Consider the following 26,201-nt stretch of genomic DNA (forward strand, 5'->3'; position numbering starts at 1 on the left):
GGAACTTATCCTTGTCCTTTATTGTTTAATTAAATATCGTGTACACTGAGTGTTTTAAAAACTTTATAAAAAGATCAGTGCATTTCTTTAAAGAGTCATGAGTGACTTTGCAGGTGGAAAGTTAACTTGTTTAAGGAATTCTCTTTAAATAAGTGTTTTGTGCTACTCATGTATTTTTGAAGATTGAAGCAGGAACATAAAGCAAGATGGCTGTTACTTTGCTGTTGTGTTTTTTATTATTGCATTGTGGGGCTTTTAGGTATGGAAAAGAGATAATGGAGTAGGAAAACAAATTTCAGCCTTAAATTTTCTATTTGAATAATTTTCTGTTGAGAATATAAGATTTGCAGGGGAGAAAAGGGATGAGGTTTTAAGAAATGGAAACAAATAGTATTAAGATAGTAGCTCTGATGTTCAGGTTAGCTTAAAATTCTGACTACTTTGTATGGATTTTTTTTTTTTCTTTTAAAGGAAACTTGAACATAACTTCAGAAGAAGATTTGCTTCTTTATTTCTGGTCTGCATATATATACCAAGGCCATCAGAATGTCGGGAGCCTCAGTGAAGGTGGCTGTTCGGGTGCGGCCCTTCAACTCTCGAGAGACCAGCAAGGAGTCCAAATGCATCATCCAGATGCAAGGCAACTCGACCAGTGAGTGCATGTTGTTTTCTGCTCATTATTCCTCACCTTCCATCTGCCCTCCTGTCCCTTCTTGCTGTGATCATAGAAAATTCACGCTTGGGTATTAACACTTTGAACTTTTCTGTTCTGAATGATCCATTGAATGTTTCCCCCCTGTGATATTTGCAGTAGTGTATTTAAATATGGGCTGTTTATTTTACTCTTTATAATTGAGAAATTCCTGGATAATGAAACTAATTTAAGCTAGTATTAATGTTTTTCCCTCAATTTTGATTCTGTGTGTGTGTGAGAGAGACTAGGTAGGTCATTTACTTACATGGTATAAAATTCAAAAGGTATAAAGAGTGGGCAATACAAAGACTTCCTCACACCCTGTCACACAGTCAACCAGTTCCTCTCCCTAGAGGCAACTTGTGTTAGGCTTCCTTCTAGAGATAGCTTAAGCAGCAGTTGGGGTTATCTTATTCTAACATAGTGTTTTGGTTTTTTTTTTTTTCCCCTTTTTCGTTAGTGATAGGGTGTAATAGCTTACTTTTCAATCTTCATTTTATTTCTATGTTTTAACTAACTGAATAATACAATTCATGTTTATAACTTACAAAAGTTGGGTCCTTTGAGATTTTAGCATGAAAAATATCCATATAAGTTAATAGGGCTTTTTTTTCTAACAAATGTATAGGGGTCTGCTTGACTTTCCAACTTTGCAATTTTTTGATCATCTGGATCAACTTACTAAGAGGTTATTGATGGTTAAGAAAGAAGGCATTTGGTATCATTGTTTCTAAGCTGTACATTTCTCTCTTTGACCATGTTATTTTAATTAAATGGAAAATAATAGAAGTTTAGGAGAAAAAGTAAAATTTTCCAGATACTGTACTCAGTCTGGATGAAGGATTTCAGACAGATGTTATCACTTGTGGAAGAAAGTAAGATTCCTAGTTGAACATCTTTTGAGGATTAAAACACAGATGTCGTGGAGTCGATTCTGACTCCTAGCGACCCGGTAGGACAGAGTAGAACTGCCCCATAGGGTTTCAAGGCTATAATCTTTATGGAAGCAGACTGCCACATCTTTCTCCCACAGAGTGGCTGGTGGGTTTGAACTGCTGACCTTTTGGTTAGCAGCTGAGCGCTTACCCACCGCGCCATCAGGGCTCCTTTCTTGGGCATAAAAACCTGTTGTTATCTAATTGATTCCAACTCATAGAGACCCTATAGGACAGAGTAGAACTGCCCCATACGGTTTCCAAGGAGCAGCTGGTAGATTCAAACTGCCGGCCTTTTGGTTAGCAGCCATAGCTCTTAACCATTGTGCCACCAGGGCTCCTCTCTTGAGGATAGAACCCTATATTTTAGAGTTTGCACGAGCATACGTTCTATATTTACCCATTCTTGCTATCTACCACAGAAATCTCTCCGGAATTATTGAAAGTATTGGTATGTCTTTTGATGAAATATTAAAGAAGAGATCCCTGATTTTTATTAAAAGTCATTAATAATTTGGCTAGAATAGATATAGTTACATTGTACCAGTACCATCAAAACCAATCTGTGAACTACCTTAAGAGCAGTACTGAACAATCAATGGCTTTTCCAACATGTGTTGTCCAAAACTTTTCTAGAGAACAGACTTAGTGGCTCTGCCCTGCCTTGCTATTCCTTTCTTTTCCTTCCTCCCTTTTCAGAGTCTGCTATAATGTGAGTCTGTAGGAATCAGAGTTGTATGTACCATTGTACCCTGCCCTTAAGGAGGTTTTAAAGTCTGTGATAGGAGAGATGAGACATACTGAAATAATATGAGGTAAAAATGATCAAAATGATAATTGTCATAAAAACAGGTTTTAAAAAAGTGCAAGAGTGAATTTGGCAAAGGGCAGACATAAGGCTTCATAGATGATACGGCATTTAAGCTGGATCTTGAGGGGTGAATAAGACAAACTAAACATCCAGGTTAGTGTTTGGGAAAAACTTTGGAATTGTAGCTTATTAGAGCTGAAAGAAACTTTAGACATCATCTAATGCCCCAATTAATGAAGCAGAACCAAAAAGTCCCAAATCTTTTGGGACTTTTTTGCTTTTTTACAGTGGCAATGTTAGGACTCGACATCAGGACTCCTGACCCTCAACTGGAATTCCTTTTCTCCTGCAATACACCACCTTCCTACCGATTAAAACTGTGAGGAGACATTTGTGAATTTTAACTTAATACTGGTCTACCGAAACAAAATCTCATGAGATAAATCAGTCTTGGAAAAATTAGGATTGGTTTCTAGGTAAATACTTTCAAAGTTGATGGCTGCTTTGCCCATGACTCATTGGCTCCCTTGAAAAGTTGTCTATTCTTGGAAAGCTAATTATCTAATCTTAAGAGAAGCTTTTCTTTAGAATTTTTGGCATTTTCTGTTTTTTTACTTCTGCTTTCTGTTTTCAATTTTGTATGACGATTTCTTAGTAATTTTGACTTACATTTAGTGCAAGTAATCTTTTTAACTTTTTTTTGTGGTGTAGGTGGAAGTTTACAGAGCAAATTAGTTTTTCATTAAGCAGTTAACGCACAAATTGTTTTGTGGCACTGGCTGTCAACCCCGCGATGTGTCAACACTCTCCCCTTCTCCACCCCAGGTTCCCTATTTCCATTGGTCCAGAATGCAAATCATTTTTAAGTGCTTGGAGAGGCATTTGGATGAAAGATGCTATGTTTAGAAGGTATTAATGGCTTATTTAAAAAAAAAAAAAAGGGCTTAAGATTGAGAGTGCATGCTTTTTGAACCTAGAATTGGTGCAAAAAAATGAAATGAATTTGCTATAGCCACATGTGTTAGCTGCGTTAGAAGGTTGCTATGTTGGCAGCAGGCCTGGACTGCTGCTCCCAGGGATTACAGCTGATTGCAGATGGAATGCAACAGAATGTTCCTACCATAAGGTCTCTTATGAAAAAGCAGGAGAGGGTGAAGAGTGCTTTAGGGAAAATCTGAGAACTGAGTCGTCACAGTTTTATTTAAGCACTTTCAGGTCTCGGAGCAGGTATTTTCCATGGTGCAGATAAATGTTACTGCCTTGACATTTTGGGATCCCAAGCATATATAAATGGCTTTGTTTAATAATATGCCGTTGTATTCCAAGTTTCTCCCACTTCGGAAACATTTTTATTGTTTAATTACTTTTTAAAAAGGAAATTGGGACAAAGTTAATTATCTAACTGCTCACATTTGTGGAGACATTGAAACTGTAAATTCCTCCAGAAAAGCAGGAGGTGAATAATAAAGCTGCTTCTCCCTCATAATGTGAGATACACTCCTTCTCGTGATTGAGCTGTGACATTTTGCTTTGTCTTTAACCACAGGATTCTGTCTCTTGCCCTGTGGTAAACCTCTTCCATATATTTCTCAATCTTTCTTTGCCCTGAGGTTCTTTTTTTTTTTTTCCAGTGCCCAAGTCTTAGTGGAATAGAAGTAACCCTATATTTTCTTGTTTATGGCCTACATTGTACATTTTTTTAAGGCTTTTTCATTCACATGTATACATTTCTAAACCTAATGTTTCACATCAAAACTGGTAAAAAGAATGACTTCATGTCCAGTGATGAAAATTTGAGATGGAGGAAGGGCAGGGACAGAGTGGAGGTTTAGAAAGGAAGATTTTTGACAGGAATGCTTCTAAATTTCTTTTTTTTTTTTTTTTTCCTAGCATAAGTTAATATAACTATATGAAAAGAGGAGCCCTGGTGGCACAGTGGTTAAGAGCTTAGCTGCTGACCAAAAGGTCGGCAGTTTGAATCCACCAGCCACCCCTTGAAAACCCTGTGGGGCAGTTCTACTCTGTTCTCTAGGGTTGCTCTGAGTTGGAATTGACTCGATGGCAACGGGTTTGGTTTTGGTTTGGTAGGAAAAGAAATGTAAATGTATATAATTTATCTTTAGAAACATCTTGGAAAGTAGAGAAGGGAGGAAAGAAAAATAACCTCTCCTCTTACCTCCTTATCACAGTCTGCTGACAGCATTTAGATGGGCTTTTTTTGTTGTTGTTGTTCCAGTTTGGTTAAATGGTTAAAGTTAGGGTCTTAATGCAATTGTGTATTCTAGTCTTTCCTAGTTAGTCTTTAGTTTTTTCTCTCATTGTTGTCATTCTTCATTGTTGTCTAGATAACTTACGGCGACCGCGTGTGTAACAGAGTAGAACTGCTCTGTAGAGTTTTCTTGACTGTAATCTTAATGGAAGCAGATTGCCAGGGCTTTTCTTCCATGGTGCTGCTAGTGGATGGGTTTGAACCGCCAACCTCTAAGTTAGCAGTTGGATGCAAACCATTTGTGCCACATAGGGATATCTTCTCTCGTTAGGATCAGCTAATTCTCACTTGCATTTTAGTCAGAGTTTCTTATCTTGGGGTCTTTGGATAGACTTCTGAGTTTCTGAGAACCCCTTGAAATTATATGCAAAATGTATGTTGTGTATTTTCCTCAGGAGAGGAACCACTTTCAATACATTTTTAGAGGGATTTGTGTCTCCCAAAAAAAAAAAAAAAAGGTTAAGAGTCACTAGTTTTCCAAAATCTTTTCCAGGATAAGCTAGGATATAATGAGTTAAATCAGAATAAAGTATAAACTCCATAACAGTGTCTTAGTTTCTGAGTGCTGCTGTAACAGAATACCAAAAGTGGTAGCTTTAACAGAGATTTATTTTCTCACAGTTAAGGAGGCCACAAGTCTGAATTCAGGGTGCTGGCTCTAGGACGAGGCTCTCTCTCTGTCCACTGTGAGGGAAAATCCTTGTCTCAGCTTCTCTAGTGTTCTTTTCAGCATTCCTGGTTCCTTGGCAATCTACAAGTGATACCTATCTTTCCAAGGTTTGTGCTTGCTTGTCTGTGTGTCTGATCTGCTCTTTTTGTATTTCAAAAGTGATTAGATTTAAACCACACCCTACACTGACATGGCCTCATTAACATAACAAAGAAGACCCTATTCCCAAATAGGGCCACATCCACAGGTATGGGGGTTAGGATTTCCACACGTATTTCAGGGGACACAATTCAATACATAATGTTCCTCTTTGGCCCCCCAAAATTCTTGTCCTTCACACATGCAGAATCTGTCACATCATCCCAAAAGTCTTAAATCAACTCTTAAGTCCAAAATCTCATCTTCTGAATCATCTAATCAAGTATAGGTGAGACTTTGGGGCATAATTCCTCTCCATCGATGGACCTATGAAACCTAGAAAACAAGTTACATCTTTCTGAAGTACAGTGGTGGATCAAACCCAGGGTAGATACTACAAATGGAAGAAATGAAGTAAAGACTACCATGTGCTTGCTACCATGCAGGCACAGATGGGAGAAAGAATCTGCCATGTGGAGATTCAAGGAACAGAGGAATGCTGAGAAGAATGCTAGAGAAGCAAAGACAAGAATTCCCCCCAGCAGACGGAGAGAACCTTTCACTAGAGCCAGTGCCCTGAGTTTGGAATTCTAGCCACCTAAATTGTGAGAAGGTATATTTCTGTGCATTAAAACCACCGACTGTGGTATTTCTGTAGACACAGGTATTGAGAGTACTTCACGATATTGCTGGAAAAGCAGGATAGGCTCTTTAGCTATTTCTCCACTTCTGTACCCTATGCTGTAACCTTAGAGTTGGATGGAATTTTCACATTTTTTTTTAAGCCCGTTCTTTGTTAGTATTCATTCTGTGACTGCAAATCTCACTCTTGCCCAATCATGTCTCTCTGTAACCTCTACCAATTTATTACATTTCATTGAGAGTCACTAAAACTGCTGAAGATTTGGGCATTTAAACTCCTAATAGCACTATTTTTTCTTATACCAAAAAAAAAAAAAACCCCGGAAATACACCCAGTGTCCATCAGCCACATACCAAACCCGTTGCTGCTGAGTCGATTCCGACTCACAGCGATGCTGTAGGACAGAGTAGGACTGCCGGGGTAGAACTGCACCATAGGGTTTCCAAGGAGCTCCTGGTGGATTCAAACTGCCGACCTTTTGGTTAGCAGCTGTAGCTCTTAACCACTACGGCACCAGGGTTTCCTGTCCATCAGCAGGGGAATGGAAAAATAGATCGTGGTACATTTGCCAATAGAACACGGCAAAGAGGAGAAGGATTACTACACATGCATACAACACAAATCATAAATGAAGTGCAGCTACACACAGATGTTTAGTTAAAAAAAAAAGCAAGTTTCAAAAGAAACTGAATGTATTTTATTTACATAAATTTCAAAAGATGCAAAGCTATTCTCTATATTCTTTATTCCATACAAGCACATGGGCTAAAACTATAAAGTAAGGGCAATAATAAAAAAAAATTGAGGGTAATAGTGCCTCAAAGAGGGGGGATGGTGGGGAAAGAGATGTGGGAGGGTCATGCAGTGGTCCTGCAAAGGTGAGAAAATGTTCTGTTTCATAACTGGTCGGTGGGTACCTGGGTTTTTGTCTTACTGTTATTGCTTTCTCTTTCTATATATTTTGTGTAGCCATGCCTGTCCATATCAGTAAATGGCATATCCTGTCATAGGCACAGGTCCACAAAATTTGCCTCCTGTCCCCAGCCTGCTGTTTCTGAAGGCTTCTAGTCACTTTTTTGCTCCTTTTCCCCCCCAAATTTACCTGTCTGTGTAGATTAAATGACTGTCATTTTAGTCACTCCGAGTGTAAGAAGTTAAGCAACAAGAAGACAAAGTGGCTTATACAGCATAGGGAGTAGGGTTCAGTAAAACAGATTGAAATCAGTGTGGGTGCCAGTGGCATTAAACTTTTTTTTTTTTAATTTTGAAATAAAACACAATCTTGTCTAGTATTTCATGACTTTTTGTGGTAACTTACTAAACTGACATTGTGGAATGTGTTCCCGTATTTCTTATGGTGTTTTTCTTCTACTGGGATAAAGTTTATCGTCATAAAGAAGGTCATTGGATTATACCCTTTTCTAGATGAGAAATCAAGTGTATTTTCTTTTGTTTTCCACTATTTTAAACTTTCATTGCATTGTTTACTTTGAAGTGTCATAGCAAGACTTTTTTATGTGAAAAAAATTGTTTTTGGCAAACTGTAAGCATATCTTTTAAACTTCTCCGCTCTGCCTGTCTGCTTGATTCCAGAACTGAAGATGACTTCCACTATTTTTTAACAGAGGGTTGGCTGGTTATAGGAGCAAAAATTAATGGCCTGTTGGTGTTGAAAACATGATTGTTTGCATATCTTAAAATTTTCCACAAGTGCCAGCTGTGGAGCTTGTATTTATAGTTCTGGGTCTGAGAGCAGCTGAGGATGATGCATCTCCTGGTTGCTGTGATGGACAAAAGAGGATTCTTTACTCTGGACTGTCATTTTGCAGCAGTAGTTGATCCCCGTGTCCTGTCATGGTTTTCTTTATATTAGGAAAATACTGAGGTTGATGTACAGAGAAATTATCTTGGGCTGTTGATATGCATTTTCTAAGCAAATTAGAATAAATAGCATCTTTGTTTCCCCTTTAATCAGTTCTCCTTCCATCTGGCTCTAGGAGTCCTTCATACTGCCTTGTTTTAGGCATGAGCTTGGACAAAACAGGTTTACATAAGACTGATAAGCAGTTTTTCACCTCGTAGGGAAAGTAGTAGTTCCAAGATTGTTTCACATTCCTTGTACCTAACCTAAAGCTGTTCTTGGCACATAATAGGTGTTCAGTCAATTGAATTTTCTTTACCTTTCTCCTGTCATGTGCTGTATATAATTGTTCCTTTGAATTAGTAATTATTTCTTTCAGATATCTTACAGAACAATCATATTTGTCTAAATATGTTTTGAAATATATCAGAGCAAAACGAGGCTTGGAGTTTTGGGAAGCTTTTACTTGTTTGAGAAATCCCAATTATTTGTAGCAAACAGTAACATATTATGATCCTTCCCAGATACTGATAACTTTTCTGACTCTTGAGGATTGATGATTCTGTGGTGTTTTCCCTGGTAGCAGTTTTACTCCATGAATCTTTGTAGTTTAATACTTTTAGTTAGTAAAACATACAAAAGGAAGGTGGTTTGTTAACTGTCACGGATAGCTCAATTTCTACCTACCCTTACCCCAGTTTCAGAATAATTTATTGAACATATTTATTCAGTATATCCGCAAATGATGTGAAGCACTCAGTTCTAATTTAAGGCTAATGTGTAATGCCTTTCATTCTGAAAACAAAAGCAACTGGAAAATACAGAAAGCACAAAGCAGAAAGAAAAATCACTTGTAATCCGGTCACTCGAAAGAACTACCGTTAACATTTTTTCCTTTTTTTTAAATAATATTTTGTTGTGTTTTTGGTGTAATGTGAACATTTGATGCATATTCATCTAATTTTTTCCTTGCACTCTCACACATATTAAATGTGTTATATAATTGGGTTATAATATATGTACCATTTTGTAATTTTGTTTTTGATCTTCTAATCTAATATTTTAAATGTAATTAAGTACACTTACTCCTCACTTATTGAGTATCTCATTATCCAATGTCTTGCATTTATGACAACAGTAAAAAAAAAATCTGCTCTCCAGCTATTTTGCACGTTAATAACATATGTCTGGCAGTAACAAACGCCAAGGTGCAAGGCGAGAATAATGCTGGTTGTGATGGTTAGGGTTATGTGTCAATTTGGCTGGGCCATCATTGTCAGTGGTCTGGCAGTTATGTAACAATGTAATTTGGCAGTTAAGTAATGATGTAGTCACCCTCTATTTTTGCATAATGCCAATTTCACAGAACACCCTGGTCTTCAGAGCGATTTTTAGTGAGTATATGAAATTCTACAATGTGGATATATAGTTACTTAGTTTTTTTATGAGCACTCCAATAACCATCCTCGAAAAGGAATACTTGTGTAAATTTCCTGAGCAAAAATTTTTAGAATAGGAGTTACTTGATCAAAGGTATCTATGTTTTTCAAACTATTTTTTCTAGATAATTTAAGGGGAAAAATATATCTAATAGACTTTTTCATGTTATGGAGAGTATTTTTAGTATAATTACAGATTTTAGTTTTCAGAACAGACATCAGGAAACCTATGTTGTTGTTTGCCATCAAGTCGATTCCATCTCATAGTGACTCTATGGTGACCCTATAGCACAGAGTAGAACTGCTCCATAGGGTTTCCAGGGTGCGGCTGGTGGATTCAAACTGCTGACTTTTTGGTTTTGCATTTTAAACCACACAGTTCTTAACTACGGTGCCACCAGGGCTCCTTCTAAATACTGAACCATTTTTAATACCGTAGTGATCTAGATGCACCATCTCACATGGCACCCAAAGTGCAGGACGGGATTGCATAGAGTTAGATGGCTAGAAAAAGTTATGAGAATTGCCTTAAATATTGTTTTCTTCTTGTGATATATCCATTACTTTTAATAACATATGGTAAATCAGTATAAAAATGGATTGAATGGATTTTGATTTAAGAATTCGTGTGTAGTTCATTCTTACATAGACTATATCATCATGATTGTTAATCCAAAAGCTGACCCTGGTTAAGTCCACTGCTTATTGAGGGACAAATTGAGGTTTAAATTTTTTTTTTTTTTTTTTTTTTAAGAATAGTGTGTTATTCTTTATATTGTCCTTTAACAATAGGAATGATAAATCAAATGAGTGCTTACTTCAGTAATAAATATTCCTTATCATTTTGTTCTAAGTATTCATTGTCTCAATGCATATAACATTTAGAGCTATAGCACGCTTAATTATAATTTCTTGTTTGTCTCTTCCTAATTCATTGTTGTTAGGTGCCACTGAGTTGGTTCCAAATCATAGTGACCCTTCGTGCAACCGAGTGAAACACTGCCTAGTCTTGTGCCATCTTCACAGTCGTTGCTATGTTTGAGCTCATTGTTGCATCCACTGTGTCAGTCTGTCCAATTGAGGGTTTTCCTCTTTTTCGCTGACCCTCTACTTTACCAAGCATAATGTCCTCCAGGGACTCGTTCCTCCTGATAACATATCCGAAGTATGTAGGATGAAGTCTCACTATCCTCACTTAAGGAGCATTCTGGCTATGCTTCTTCCAAGACAGATTTGTTCATTCTTCTGACAGTCCATAGTATATTCAATATTCTTTGTCGACACCACAATTCAAAGACATCAATTCTTGTTTGGTCTTCCTTGTTCGTTGTCCAGCTTTCGCATGCATATGAGGTGATTGAAATTACCATGGCTTGAATCAGGCTCACCTTAGTCCTCAAAGTGACATCTTAACTTTTTAACACTTTAAAGAGGTCTTTTGCAGGCGATTTGCCCAATGCTGTGTGTCATTTGATTTTTTGACTACTGCTTCCGTGGGCGTTGATTGTGGATCCAAGTAAAATGAAATCCTTGACAACTTCAATCTTTTCATTTATCATGATGTTGCTTATTGGTCCAGTTTTGAGGATTTTTTTTTTTTTTTTTATGTTGAGGTGTAATCCATACTGAAAGCTGTGGTCTTTGATTTTCATCAGTAAGTGCTCAAGTCCTCTTCACTTTCAGCAAGCAAGGTTGTGCCATCTGCATATTACAGGTTGTTAATGAGTCTTCCTCCAACCCTGATGCTGCATTCTTTTTCATATAGTACAGCTTCTCGGATTATTTGCTCAGCATACTGTTTGAATGAGTATGATGAAAGGATACAACTTTGATGCATTTTAAACCACACAGTATCTGCTTGTTCTGTTCAGATGACTGCCTTGGTCTGTGTACATGTTTCACATGAGCACAATTAAGTGTTCTGGAATTCCTGTACTTCACAATGTTATCCATAGTTTGTTATGATCCACACAGTTGTGCTTTTGCATAGCCAATAAAACACAGGTAAACATCTTTCTGGTATCCTCTGCTTTCAGCCAAGATCTCTCTTCCTAATAAAACTAATAGAAAAGGTTAATTAACTCTGAGGTAGGACCATATATATCTTATTCTGAGTACCTATCATAGGCCTGTTATTTAATAGGCACTCAGTGAATAAACGGATGAATCAATGAACATAGAGTAAGATCTGAACAAATGAAGGGGAAAAATTATTTTTTTCTGTATCTTTTCCCCTTCATTTGAACACAGTGTTTAGAAATTAAATAAAAAAACCATAATCTTTTGAGCACATACCTAAGTATTCTTACTTCAAGAATATAATTTTAATGGTTGCATAGTATTCTGTTGTATTACAATCATACTTTATTTAGCTAATCACCTATTGCTAGACAACTTGAACCTTAAAACCACAGGACTGCTGTGAAGAAGAATGTAAGCTACATACCGGCAGGAAAAAAGGAAGTGTTTATAGAAGGCAGTTTATGCAGCTATCTCCTTGACATCTTGACCTTTCAGTAGGTACTTCAAACTCAGCGTGTTCGAAACTGAGTTCCTGATATATCCTATTCCAGCCCTGCTCCCCTGTATTCCCCTCAACTCAATTAATGGCAGCTCTTACCTTTGTAATTGCTGAGGGCAAAAACTATGGCATCATCCTTGACTTCTCTCTCTCACCCTCCAATTCATCAGATGTCTTGTGGGCTCTGCCTCAGAATGTATTCGGAATCTGACCACTTTTCATGACCACCTGCTGTAACCTCCTAACTTGTCCCCCAGCAGTCAGGTCTCAACAGAGCAACTAGAGTGATCCTTTTAGAACGGAAGTCACATTATGTCATGTTTTCCATCAAAACCTGGAAATGGTTCCCTTTTCACTCACAGTAAAAGCTGAAGTCTGAGCAGTGACCTCCTCTCTCTTGCTGTCAAACCATTGCAGCTTCTTGTTCTTTTACCTAATAGTATATTGGGTTCATTTCCCCATGTCTTAAGTGCTTGTCATGATCCAAATTTTATTGACTATGTAATATTCTGTTCTCTTAATTGAAGTAAAATTCATACAAAATTAACCATTTAAAATGCGAAATTCAGTGACAGTTTATTCACAATGTTGTACAATCACCACCTCTATCTAGTGTCAAGCTTTTCATCACCCCAAAGGAATACCCCATATCCATAAAGTAATCACTCATCATGCCCCCATTCCATCCCCTGGCAACCACTAATCTGTTTCCGTCTCTGTGGATTTGCCTGTTCTGGATATTTCATATAAAAGGAATCATACAATATGTGACCTTTTGTGTCTGACTTTCTTCACTTAGCATAATGTTTATCCAAATTGTAGCACGTACCAGTACTTCATCACTTTTTATGACTGAATAGTATCCTATCATATGTATATTCCACAGTATGTTTATCTGTTCGTCCACTGAGAGACATTTGAGTTGTTTCCTTTTTTGGCTTTTGAGAATAATGCTCTAAGCATTCATCTACAAGTTTGTGTGGACGTTTGTTTTCATTTCTCTTGGCTGTATCCCTAGGAGTGGAATTGCTAGGTCACATGGTAATTCTAAGGCGCCCTGGTGGCATAATGGTTTTAAGTTTTCAGCTACTAAGAGTCAGGGATTCAGACCCACCAGTGGTTCAGCGGGAGAAAAGACCTGGCGATCTGCTCCTGTGAAATTTACAGCTTAGGCAACCCCATGAGGCAGTTCTGTTGTGTCCAGTAGGGTTGCTATGAATAGGAATCAATTTGACGGCACACAATAACAACAACATGGTAATTCTATGTTGAACTTTTTGAGGAACCATCAAACTGTTTTCCTCAGTGGCCGCAGCATTTTACATTCCTGCCAGCAATGCATGAGGCTTCCTGTTTCTTCACATCCTTGCCAGCACTTATTTATTTATTTATAGCTATCATATACGTATTCTGTGGTACTTAATGAGCTGTACATTTTTTAGCTAATTCTCCATTATCAAGACACTTGAGCCTTAGGTTCTTCAATTATTAAATGGAGATGTTGCTGATGCCTACTCAGCCTAATATCTCAGGGTCATTGTGAGGATCGAATGAAATCTCGGGTTGTCTAAAACTAGAGAGCACCATTCCATATAGGATGGTATATTAAAAATTATTTCTTAAATTTCTTTTTGTGGTTGGTTTTGGTACCTTAATTATTTTCAGTGATAATGTAAGTTTAAAGGCAGAAATAATTGAACCAATTACCAAGTTAGTTGGAGGAGTTCCTTGCAGTTGTATATTTGGAGCAGCTTTTTATTATATTATTATATTTATAACATAATTTGAACTAGTTTATTACTGAAATAAATGATTCTCATGTCTAGATTCCAAAACAACGAAGTGAGATGACTAGAGAAAATCTTTCTGTAGAAAACCTAGTTATCTTTTCTTGCTATTTTGCATTTTATTGTCCTAGTCTTTTTGACGTTGCCTTAATTAAAAACTAAACTGTATTTCATGCAGCCTTTGTGAGTGCATTCATTGGTTTCTCATAGGAGAAAGCGACCATACCCAGTTTTGTTTTAATGCCTTTTTTCAGTTCTCAAGAGCTGTTTTGGGTTCATTTTAAAAGTCTGTGTCAATAACGTGATGCTGGTTGTTTTTGGTAGTTGCCCAGTGGAGTGTGAAGTGCTGTAATGGGAGCTAGCAGACTCTGGAATCCAGTTAGACCGTGAAAGGGGCCATAATTCCCATCAGACACTACGCCAAGTAGGCATTCCTAGGTTTACTTTTCTGTAGTGTATCAAGAAATGTGATTATTTTATACATAGAAAAGTTTTTTTAGTGGGCTAAAGTTAATATTAGATTGTTTAGGGATGAATGTGGTAGGAATAAGAAGTATGAAATGAAGTTGTTGAGAGTGTCTATAGGAAATTAGGTTTTTGTTATTCAGCAAGCATAAGCCCGGAAGCCACCAAGCTCTCAGGGCTTTTTGTCTTGTCTTAGATGGAGATAAATAATGAAAGCAGTGTGGTGACTGTTACGAAAGCACTGAGGAGGAGGGCCATCTACATAGTTGAGAGTTAGGATGGAGAAAGGTAGGGAATGTCTGGGAAGCCCTTTCTGTTTTGGCAGAACAGAAAACTCTACCACTAGAATTAGCAGAAGCAGCACAAATGAGGAAATGATTTAACAACACGTATTGTTTCCCCGTGACATTGTTCTGGCCTGATACCAGAGAGTTCCTTTTGTAATTGTGAATAAACTTGAAGAGGCAAAATGGGTGAAGGGAAAACAAAACACAGGCTTTCCTTTTTTTAGTGTTTTATTGTGTTTTGGGTAAAAGCTTACACAGCGAATTAGGTTCCCATTGAACGATTTTTATGCACATTGTTCCGTAACATTGGCTATAGTTTTCACGGTGTGTTGGCATCCTCATTATTTCCATTCTGTGTGTTCTGTTTCCGTTGATCTCGCTTCCCTTCTCCTCCTTGCCTTCTCATCTTTGCTTTGGGGTAAATGTCGACTGTTTGGTCTCATATAATTGATTGTTTAAAGGAACACATGACTCATGGTTAAAGGTGATCTCCGGAAATAGCTTCAGTCCCAAGTTCAAATGGTATCTTAGGGCGATAGACTTGGGGGTTCCTCTGGTCTCTATATTCATGGGTGTAATAAACCAGTCTATTGTTTGGCTGAAGGGTGACCTCCGGAAATAGCTTCAGTCCCAAGTTCAAAGGATATCTTAGGGCAATAGACTTGAGGGTTCCTCTAGTCTCTATCTGTCTGGTCGGCCTGGCCTTTTTTAGGAATTTGAATTTTGTTCTACATTTTTCTCCCATTCTATCTGAGACCTTCTTCTATTGTGTCCCTAGTCTGAATGGTCAGTAGTGGCAGAGTTTACTTTTTAAATTGCCTGTTAGTGGTGGTGGGGAGGAAACTATGATTAATTATTGACAAAAAAAGCAGCAGCAACAACAGTCATCACAGATTGAGCACCTAAGATGTGCCAGGCACAATTAGGCACTCACAGATTTTAATTCATTTAACCTTTGCAATAATCAGATACTCTTATTTTCCCTGTTTCACAGATGAGTAGACTGAGGCAAAGAATTATTAGCTAACTTGCCTAGGGCACGTATTTAGGAATTGGGAGAACTAGAAAATGAACGTGGGTTGTCTGGCTCTTGAGAGCCCTGACTCTTAACCGCTGTACTATGTGCATCGCCTTTCAAAATATTTATTGTTTTACTATTCTGTGCAGTAATATTAAATGTCTGTGTCTAATTTGAACTTAACTGTTAGGTTAAATTTTATTTGCCTCTTGATGCAGGAAAGCTTGGAAAAAAGGGGGGCATTATTAGCAGTTAAGACATCTCTGGGTCACTTAAATTGAATGAGATCTAGGCCTTTCAAATCATTGCTCTTCAGAATCATTCAGACTTTGTTTACGAAGAGCAGAATTGTTCACTGAGATTCAGTTTAATGTTTGTTATAGCTAGTTTGTTTGTTTTTTATCAGATGGGTGACACTGTGACACTACAGAGTTTTAGTTTTGTTTTGTTTCCCTATCGTGTATTTATTTTTTAATACTCCGGGATGTTTATATAGTGAATACATATAGTGTGCTTATACCTGTTTTATAAAAGATTTGGAGTTTATTTTAAATGATTATGGAACTTTATCATTGTAGGCCTTTTGCTCAAATCTTCTTTCTGGCAATATGTTTTATACCATCTTCTAGAAATATATGATGCGGGGAAGGGGCTGCCTATAGGTTTTGGTTTTGGACTATGTATGGTGTACAAAATACTTTGTGTGCCATTTTTCTTAATTTTGGATATTGGAACCTCTTGGAAGAAGAAGGTTGTGCTGACGATGTCACTAGATTTTTAACAAACCCAAAACATTCTTTGTTAGAAAAGTTAATATAAAGTTACTGTGTTGCCACGATGATGTGTTAATTACAGTTGCAGGCAAAATCTTTAGTAGTTTGCCAACAACAGTATAATTGCAGCACAGAGACTTTGAGATATTAGGTAAACAAATTTATTCTGAAGAATAAGAAGGCTTTTAAGTACAAATCTTGTTTTGACTGCTTATTTTCTAGGGCTCAGTAATTAAAACATTATTTCTGCATCATAGTTGGAAAGAAGGCATAGGAAAAAGGGAGGTAAAATTGAGGGATTTAACAGACTTTGTAAGGCCAGTTTTGACTTGAAGGTGCTCCAAGAGAGAAAAGGTCGATTGTGATTCATCAGTGAACCTTTAAAACATTTTGTGATAGTCATTTTGAAGGTATTTATCTATTTATCTTAGATATGGTTCTTTAGGAAGCCTTTACATAAAAGATACTGTCTTGCTCTTCTGTATCTCTCCTAAATAATCAATGTCAGCTACAACCCAAAGAATAAAAAGTTTGACGACAGAAGGGAAAAGGTGTGAAAGTTGTATGTTCTTGTTGTCGTTAGGTGTCATTGAGTTGCTTCCAACTCATAGCGACCTTATGTACAACAAAACAAAACACTGCCCCATCCTGCGCCATCCTCACAATCATCACCATGCTTAAGCCCATTGTTGCAGCCACTGTGTCAATCCATCTCGTTGAGGGTCTTCCTCTTTTTTTGCTGACCCTCTGCTTTACCAAGCATGATGTCCTTCTTCAGGAACTGATCCCTCCCGATCACATGTCCAAAGTATGTGAGATGCACTTTTCCCTGTGCTTGCTTCTGAGGAGCATTCTGGTCATACTTCTTCCAAGACAGATTTGTTCATTCTTTCAGCAGTCCATGGGCTATTCAATATTCTTCTCCAGCACAGTAATTCAAAAGTGTCAATTCTTCTTCAGTCTTCCTTATTCATTGTCCAGCTTTTGCATGCATATGAGGCTTCTGAAAACATCATGGCTTGGGTCAGGTGCACCTTAGTTTTCAAGGAGACATCTTTGCTTTTTAACACTTTAAAGAGGCTTTTTGTAGCAGATTTGCCAAATGCAATGCGCTTTTTGATTTCTTGACTGCTGCTTGCGTGCGTGTTGATTGTGGATCCAAGTAAAATGAAATCCTCGACAACATCGATCTTTTCTCCATTTATCATGATGTTGCTTATTGGTCCAGTTGTGAGGATTTTTGTTTTCTTTATGTTGAAGTATAATCCATACTGAAGGCTGTGGTCTTTGATCTTCATCAGTAGGTGCTTCAAGTCCTCTTCACTTTCAGCAAGCAAGGTTGTATCATCTGCATTACACAGGTTGTTAATGAGTCTTACTACAATCCTGATGCCCTGTTCTACTTCATCTAGTGCAGCTGCTCGGATTATTTGCTCAGCATACAGATTTAATGGTGTTGTTGTTAGGTGCCATTGAGTCGCTTCTGACTCATAGCGACCCTCTGCACAACAGAATGAAACACTGCCCGGTCCTGCAGCATCCTTACAATCGTTGTTATGCTTGAGCTCATAGTTGCAGCCACTGTGTAAGTCCACCTTGTTGAGGATCTTCCTCTTTTCTGCTGACCCTGTACTCTGCCAAGCATGATGTCCTTCTCCAGGGACTGATCCCTCCTGACAACATGTCCAAAGTATGTAAGACGCAGTCTTGCCATCCTTGCCTCTAAGGGGCATTCTGGCCACACTTCTTCCAAGACAGATTTGTTCGTTCTTTTGGTGGTCCATGGTATATTCAATATTCTTCGCCGGCACCACAATTCAAAGGCGTCAACTCTTCTTCGGTCTTCCTTATTCGTTGTCCAGCTTTCACATGTAACAGATTTAATAGGTATGGTAAAAGGATACAACCCTGACGCACACCTTTCCTGACTTTAAACCACACAGTATGCAATTGTTCTGTTCGAATGACCGCCTTTTGATCTGTGTACAGGTTCCTCATGATCACAATTAAGTGTTCTGGAATTCCCGTTCTTCACAATGTTATCCATAATTTTTTATGATTCACACAGTCAAGTGCCTTTGCATAGTTCAGTAAAATACAGGTAAACATCTTTCTGGTATTCTTTGCTTTCAGCCAGGATCCATCTGACATCAGCTGTGCTATCCCTGGTTCTGCGTCCTCTTCTGTATCTGGCTTGAATTTCTGGCAGCTCCCTGTGGATACACTGCTGCAGCCTCTTTTGAATGATCTTCAGCAAAATTTCGTTAGTGTGTGATATTAATGATATTGTTCAGTAATTTCCGCATTCATTCAGGTCACCTTTCTTGGTAATAGGCATAAATATGAATCTCTTCCAGTCGGTTAGCCAGGTAGCTGTCTTCCAAATTTCTTGACACAGACGAGTGAGCACTTCAGCACTGCATCTGTTTGTTGAAACATCTCAATTGGTATTTCATCAATTTCTGTAGCCTTGTTTTTCCCCTAATGCCTGCAGTGCAGCTTGGACTTCTTCCTTCAGTACTTTTTCAGTGCTTTTGAACATCAACCAGTTCTTTTGATATCATGACTCTGTGTATTCCTTTCATCTTCTTTTGATGCTTCCTGCATTGTTTAGTATTTTCCCTGTAGAATCCTTCAATATTGCAACTCGAGGCTTGACTTTTTTTCTTCAATTCTGTTGGCTTGAGAAATTCCCAGTGTGTTCTTGCCTTTCGGTTTTCGTCTCCATGTCTTTGCACATGTCATTATAATACTTTGTCTCATTGAGCTACCTTTTGAAATCTTCTGTTCAGCTCTTTTATGTTATCATTTCTTCCGTTCAGTTTAGCTACTTGATGTACAAGAGCAAGTTTCAGAGTCTCTTCTGACATTCATTTTGGTCTTTTCTTTCTTTCCTGTCTTTTTAATGACCTCTTGAGTTCTTTATGTATGATGTCCTTGCTGTCATTCCATGACTCGTCAGGTCTTCAGTCATTAGTGACCAAGGCATCAGATCTGTTCTTGAGATGGTCTCTCAATCCAGGTGGTATGGTGAGGATAAATTCAGGATCATCTACATGTTGCACTTGGGAAAAGATACAGCCAGGTCTTAGTTTCTGCTGCTGCTGTCAGGAAATCAGCCTTGAAACCAGGAGGGATTTGGATGTGATGGTGAGCCAAGCGCCAGAGGTGAGGGTGAGCAAAGGGATTTATTTGAGCTGTCAGAAGATAGCCTAAACAAAGACTCTAGGGGAGTCCAGAATATGGTTATGATAACAGCCATTGTAATAATAGTAGCTTAGTTTGACTTCCTCCTTGAAACATTTTCCTTTCAGCTCTCAGAACCCATGCTGTTCCCATTGCCTTTTTCCCCTTGGCCATTCTCAGTTCTTCCTTACCTTCTTATGTTAAAAGTACAGCAGGGCTTTGTCTACAGATCTCGTCTCCACCTGTCTACAGAGAACACAGACTCCCTAGGTGATTTCATCCTCTTCTAAGGCTTTCAATGTCGCCGAGATGATGGTGACTCCCAAATTTATTTCTCCAGCCTGGACTACTCTCTAGAACTCTAAACTGACACATTCAACTGTAACTTAACTCTGCTCTTAAGTCAAGGTCTTAAACTTAACATGTCCTGAACAGAACTGTTGTTTTTTCCACCCAAAGTGGCTCCTCCTCAATCTTACTCATTATTCTAGTTGCTGTGACCAAAAATATTAGAGTCATTCTTGCCACATGCAGTCCAACAGTAAGTCTGTTATCTCTGCCTTCACAGTCTACCCTGAATCCAATTACTTTTTACCATTTCTACTCTAATCAAATATTCCAATAGCCTCCTGTTTCTCTGCTTCCCCTCTTGCTCCCATGCAGTAACCAGAGTCATATTTTTAAAATGTAAATCAGATCATGTCACCCCTTTTGCTTAAACTCCTTCATTGGTTTCCTGTCACTTTTAGAATAAAATTTAAAATCCTCACCTTGGCCACAAGGCCCTACAGAATCTGGCCTCTGGCTAGCTATCTGATTCCACATCTTATAATTTTTTACTCTGCTGTGGCTACACTGGTGGTCTTGCTGTTCCTTAAACTTTGCTCAGGTACTTGCTCAAATATCACCTCCTTAGAGGTGGCATCCTGCTCACTGTCATCTAAAATAGACATCCCTACCGCCTCTACCTTTTATCACTGAACCCTGCTTTATTTTTCTTTGGAACATAATATTATCTCTATTTGTTAATTATCTACTCACCCTTTAGAATGTAAGCTCCCTGAGGATAGAGGCTTGTTTTCACAGATATCCTCAGGCCTGGGGCATGGTGCCAGTACCAGTTGCTGTTGAGTTGATTCCAACTCATGGCAGCCCCACCTGTTACTGGGTAGAACTGTACCCCATAGAGTTTTCAATGGGAAGTAGATTGCCAGACTTTTCTTCCAAGGTGTTTTTGGCTGGATTCGAACCACCCATCTTTTGGTTGGTAGCCAAATTCTTAACGATTTGTGCCACCCAGGGATTCCATACCCAGTTGCCGTCAGCTCTATTCCAACTTATAGCATGGTAAAAAACAAACCAAGCCTATTGCCATCAAGTTGACTCCAACTCATAGTGACCCTATAGCACAGAGTAGAACTGCCCCATGGCATTTTCAAGGAGCGCCTGGTAGATTCAAACTGCTGACCTTTTGGTTAGCAGCCATAGCACTTAACCACTATACCACCAGGGTTTCCCATGGCATGGTAGACATGCAAATATTTGTTAAAGGAAAGAATTTTTTTAACATTTCCTTCGTACTAGTCCCTGAGCTAAACTCTTGACATGGATTAGTCATAATTCCTCACTACAGTTCTATGAAGGAAGGCATTATTATTGTACCCATTTTATAAATAAGAAAATTGAGGCTTACAGAGTTTGTTTCTTGCCCAAGTTATAGATGGAGCTGGCATAATATGAGATAACTTAGGGTGGGGTCAGATTAAAGCCTCTACCGTATTCTACTTTTTTCACTGGTAAAATCCTTGAAAATGTATTCTAGAAATATTTTCTAGGACAGCTCACCTTTTGATTATTGAATGTTGGGCCAAATTATAAGACAAAACTTAGTTTTGGATCAAGAAACAATGCTTTTGATGTAGGAATGGATCCCTTCTCTCAGCCTACCCCCACAAACACAACATCTTGAAACTCATGGGTTTCTCATGCCAAATATGGTTCTCATGGGAGTCATTGGGAGTCATGGCTGCCATACTTTCACTCATGCCTCCTGCCAATCCATTTTCCACATTGTAGCCTGTAAATGTAATCATTCCCATGGCTTCTCATGGCTCAGGGTTCACTGATCCCTTGAGGTCCATGCATGGTTCATCCTTGAGATTTTAGTGCATTTCTCTCCTTTGCTGCTCACTGCACTGGAACCACACTAGCCTTCTACCAGTACCTGGATGGCACATACTTTTCTTTGCCCTGGGGCTTCCTAATGCAGTTGCCTCAACCTGGAATACATGTTGCCTTGTGGTCCAGAGCTCTGGAGCCAGATGGCCCGTGTTTGAATCTAGGCTCTGGCATTGGGCAGGCTCCTTTCTCTCTTTGTCTCAGGTGCTCCATCTGTAAAATGAAGATACTAATAGTGAGGATTAAACTGCTGGTTACACGTGCCTGGTACATGGTAAGCCTTCAGTAAGTGTTAGCTATTATTATTATTACTCCCCCACTTTGCCTAGTTAATTCCTACTTAACCTTTACCCAAAGGAGCCCTGGTGGCATAGTATTTAAATGCTCAGCTGCTAACTGAAAGGCCGGTGATTCAAACCCACCAGCTGTTCTGTGGGAGAAAGTTGTGGCATTCAGCTCCCATAATTACAGCCTTGGAAACCCTATGGGGCCGTTCCACTCTGTCTTGTAAGGTCACTGTGAGTCGGAATCAACTCAGTGGCAATAGGTTTGGTCTTTGGATCTTTTAGCCCAGCCTTCTCTGTCTTCCCAGACCAGAGTTTACTTGCTCAGAAATCCCCTATTTTGTATGTTTTCTTTAATACAGCCCTCTTCATGTGCCTTAGTGTGCCTTTTATAATTTCAAAGTATGTATTTATTTGGTGTGATTATGTATCTGTCTCCTCCATTGGCTATAAAAACTTTAGAAGGGTAGAAATAACTCTTGCTTTCCATCTCATCCCCAGCGCAGTATATATAGTACATAGTTTGTGCTCGATAAATGAAAGTGCTGTTTAACTTTTCCTTTCTTAAAATAGAATTTTAGGATCTACCTTTCCTTTGAGAAAGTTTAAGTTAGCATGGAAGTTAGCATTATATCAGACTTGGGAGATTGGAGAGCTGAGTCCATTGGGTAAAAGTGCACAGGAACTACTGGAAGGCAGGGCAGAAAGATCAGGAAAATGAACTTGGGGCCAGATGGATGCAGTGGCAGTGAAATATTTTTATTGAAGATCTTTGAGTGGATACACCATCTTGGATGTAGTTATGAGATTCAACAATGACTCAGCCAATGCTTATTGAGACCCTGCTATGTGTTGGACATTGAGCTAGGCTTTGAGCACCTCATCCTCCTAAATGAATGTATATCTCAGAGAAACAACTTGGGAAGTTGAGTACCGAGAACATCAGCATTTTTTTATGTCGTTTGATGTACCTTTTGGTACCTTTTGGGTGTGTGTATTGTGGGTGAGGTCAAGAATCTGTTTCACACCTACACAAGAATTCTCATGCAAGGCAAGCTTGTTTTTATCTAGAACACCGAAGAAAATTTTGGAGCAACAAATTCTAATGGTAAGATAGCTCTATCTGCCATGAGATTCCATATTTTCTGTGAAACATAAGCTTAAGAGACAATTCTAAAGATCTAGAGAAGAAGAGGGATTTTCAATACTTATTCCACTTTCCTGCCTCCACTTTTTATATCCTTACCCTGCCTGGTGGTCTACCAGCACGTAGTCTTCTGTATACAGTATTTAAAATCAGGTCATCTTTCCTCCTGCCTCTTGTTTACCTGTTATAGCTCTTTCCTAAAAGTTGCATCTTTACTCTAGACTGGAATTTAGAGTCTCTGTCCCTCTAGAAGGAAACACTGGTGGCGTAGCGGTTAAGCGCTACAGCTGCTAACCAAAGGTTCGGCAGTTCGAATCTCCCAGGCGCTCCTTGGAAACTCTATGGGGCAGTTCTACTCTGCCCTATAGAGTCGCTATGAGTCGGAATCGACTTGATGGCACTGGGTTTGGTTTTTGGTTTTGGTCCGTCTAGAAATTAGTGTTTCTTGCCAGACGCTGAATAAGTTGGCTACTCAGGAGAAAAGACTCAAGAAGCAAAGTCGTGTCCAGGAAGCTACATTCCAATTCACAAATAAGAGTTGCCTGCTTCTGAAGCCAGCACTGCGGGTGTGTTATAGGTTAAGTTGTGCACCCCCCCCCCCCCCCAATATGTGTCAATTTGGTTAGGCTAAGATTCCCAGTATTATGTGGTTGTCCTCCGTTTTGTGATTTTCCTGTGTGGTATAAATCATAATCTCTGCCTGTGGTTAAAGAGGATTAGTGTGGGACATAACACCCTTGCTCAGATCACATCCCTGATCCAACGTAAAGGGAGTTTCCCTGGAGTGTGGCTTGTACCACCTTTTATCTTACAAGAGATAAAAGGAAAGGGAAGCAAGCAGAGAGTTGGGGACCTCATACTACCAAGAAAGCAGTGTTGGAAGCAGAACATGTCTTTTGGACCTGGGGTTTCTGTGCAGAGAAGCTCCTGGTCCAGGGGAAGATTTATGACAAGGACCTTCCTCCAGAGCTGACAGAGAGGAAGCCTTCCCCTGGAGCTCACACCTTAAATTTGGACTTCTAGCCTACTAGACTGTGAGAAAATAAATTTTTCTTTGTTAAAGTCATCCACTTGTGGTATTTATGTTACAGCAGTACTAGATGACTAAGACACAGGGTAATATAGGAAGAGAGGGGTCATGGTTTGTATCCTCAAACAAGTGACAATCTGTGAGGAAAGCTAACACTAACATAGTCATTTATTCTTCAGGTATTTATTGGGTATCCGGTGTGTGCCCAGGCACTGTTCTGAGAGCTGGGGGCATAGCAGTGAATGCAGCAGAAGTTACTGGTGTCGTGGAGCCTACATTCTAGTGACCCATGTGATAAACCAGGGAGTCAGAAGTGCTGTGAAGGAAAATAAATCAGGGTAAGAAGATGGAGAATAACAGTGGGTGCAGGTTTTAAACAGGATGGTCAGGAAGGGGCCTTCTGAAAAGATGATGATTGAACAGAACCAGAATTAAGTTTGGGAATGGGCTGTTCAGTTTTCCAGGAGAAGAGCATTCCTGGTACCGTAGCAACTTTAAAGGCCCTGAAATGAGAGTGTGTATTTAATAAGAAGGCCAGTAGGGCTGTGGTGGAGAGAGGGTGAGTCTTTGGGGATGAAGTCAGAGAGGGAGCGAGGGATGGGACAGATTATAAAACCTCATGGGATTTTGTTCAGCATGTAATGGGAAGCCATTGGAAGATTTTCAAAAGAGGCATGACATGGACATGATATGGCTTACATTTCAAAAGGATCACTGCCTGTGGTGCAGAGAGTAGACTCTTCAGGAGCCAAGTTGGGGGAGGGGGAGAAGCAGGGAGACCAGTTCAGACGTATTGCAGTAATCTCGGTAAGAGAGATGGTAGCTTGAACTAGGGTGGTAATGAACGCTTAAAATAGAGTGATGTTCTGACCTCAGTACTCAAAAAAAATGCCCGAGTCCATTTCTTATAGAAAAAGTGGCGATTTGTCATAGACAAAACTAGCACGCTGATGACATGTGACCCTGGTGTTTTATGTTGGTGAAAATATGGCTTATGTATTGAATATATTTATTAATTACTTTAATTCCACTCAGCCTGTGTGCATGCTGCCTGAGAAACAAATCAAAAGTCATACATACTGTGTTTTAACTCAGTTGACCGTGACATAAAAACCATTGTGTTAAATATTTATTGCCCAATTTTTCAGTAATACAATTCTTTCTATATTCTTTCTGTGAAAGCTGATAAAATCTGACATTTTATGTATATATTGTACATGCATGCCTTGTTTTGGTTTTCTTTTCATGCTGCTTAAAATTGTATAGGATTTAATAAAATTAAAATTGTATATGATGTGTGTGGAAGACGTTCATCTGAGTGCCTATTTGGTGTAGGGCAGCACAGAGGATCCATGAGACATGGTCCATGTACATAAGTCATTCATAGTATTGTAGGGGCACTAGAGGTTTGATAGCACAGCATTGTAACACTTTCACTCTTGCCAAGAAATAAAATTTAGATTTAACTTTAGCTTACGTTAGCAATTAGTGACCTTTTCTTGCTTTGGCTTAAAGACTATGGAATACCTATTTTTAAAAATTTAACATCTGTGTAGTAGCTTACTATTTTATGCTGTGAACTAGGTATTACCTTAGTTTTAGAGAAGCCACCAAACCAAAAACCCAAACCCGTTGCTGGCGAGTCGATTCCGACTCAGAGCGACCCTATAGGACATAGAACTGCCCCATAGGGCCTCCAAGGCTATGATGTTTATGGAAGCAGACAGCCACATCTTTCTCCCATGAAGTAGCGAGTGGGTTGGAACAGCCAACTTTTCAGTTAGCAGCCTAGTGCTTAACCACTGTATCACCAGTGCTCCAGAGAGGCCACAAAAGCTCAGGAATACGCAAAGTCACAGAAGAAATCTAAATATAGTATTTCTTAATTGTTCTTCATATGTTTTGAATATTAAAAGGTGTAGGTGCTGATGCAGGTCCTTTGATTCTGAATCCTATACCCTTTCTCTTACATGTTCTGGGCTTCTCCCCCTCTTTTTTTTTAGTAGTTTGACGCATCCTGTTTCCTAGTTGGGTGAAAGGATATGAGTTAGATTTCAACCATTAA

At 38.9% G+C, this 26,201-nt stretch overlaps 1 protein-coding gene across 5 annotated transcripts in view; it reads left to right on the top strand.

Annotated features, from left to right (window-relative positions):
• The window catches only part of LOC100662395 (6-phosphogluconate dehydrogenase, decarboxylating), a 216,956-nt gene that overhangs the window by 14,079 nt on the left and 176,676 nt on the right, over positions 1 to 26,201 (top strand). For all 5 annotated transcript variants that reach the window (XM_064281262.1, XM_064281260.1, XM_064281263.1 and 2 more), the window contains exon 2: positions 472 to 652. In XM_064281262.1, the coding sequence (XP_064137332.1) occupies positions 547 to 652 (106 nt within the window). In that variant the 5' untranslated portion in view covers positions 472 to 546. The remainder of the gene's footprint in view (positions 1 to 471; positions 653 to 26,201) is intronic.

This window comes from Loxodonta africana, chromosome 3 (assembly GCF_030014295.1).
Source record: "Loxodonta africana isolate mLoxAfr1 chromosome 3, mLoxAfr1.hap2, whole genome shotgun sequence".
Taxonomy (NCBI): domain Eukaryota; kingdom Metazoa; phylum Chordata; class Mammalia; order Proboscidea; family Elephantidae; genus Loxodonta; species Loxodonta africana.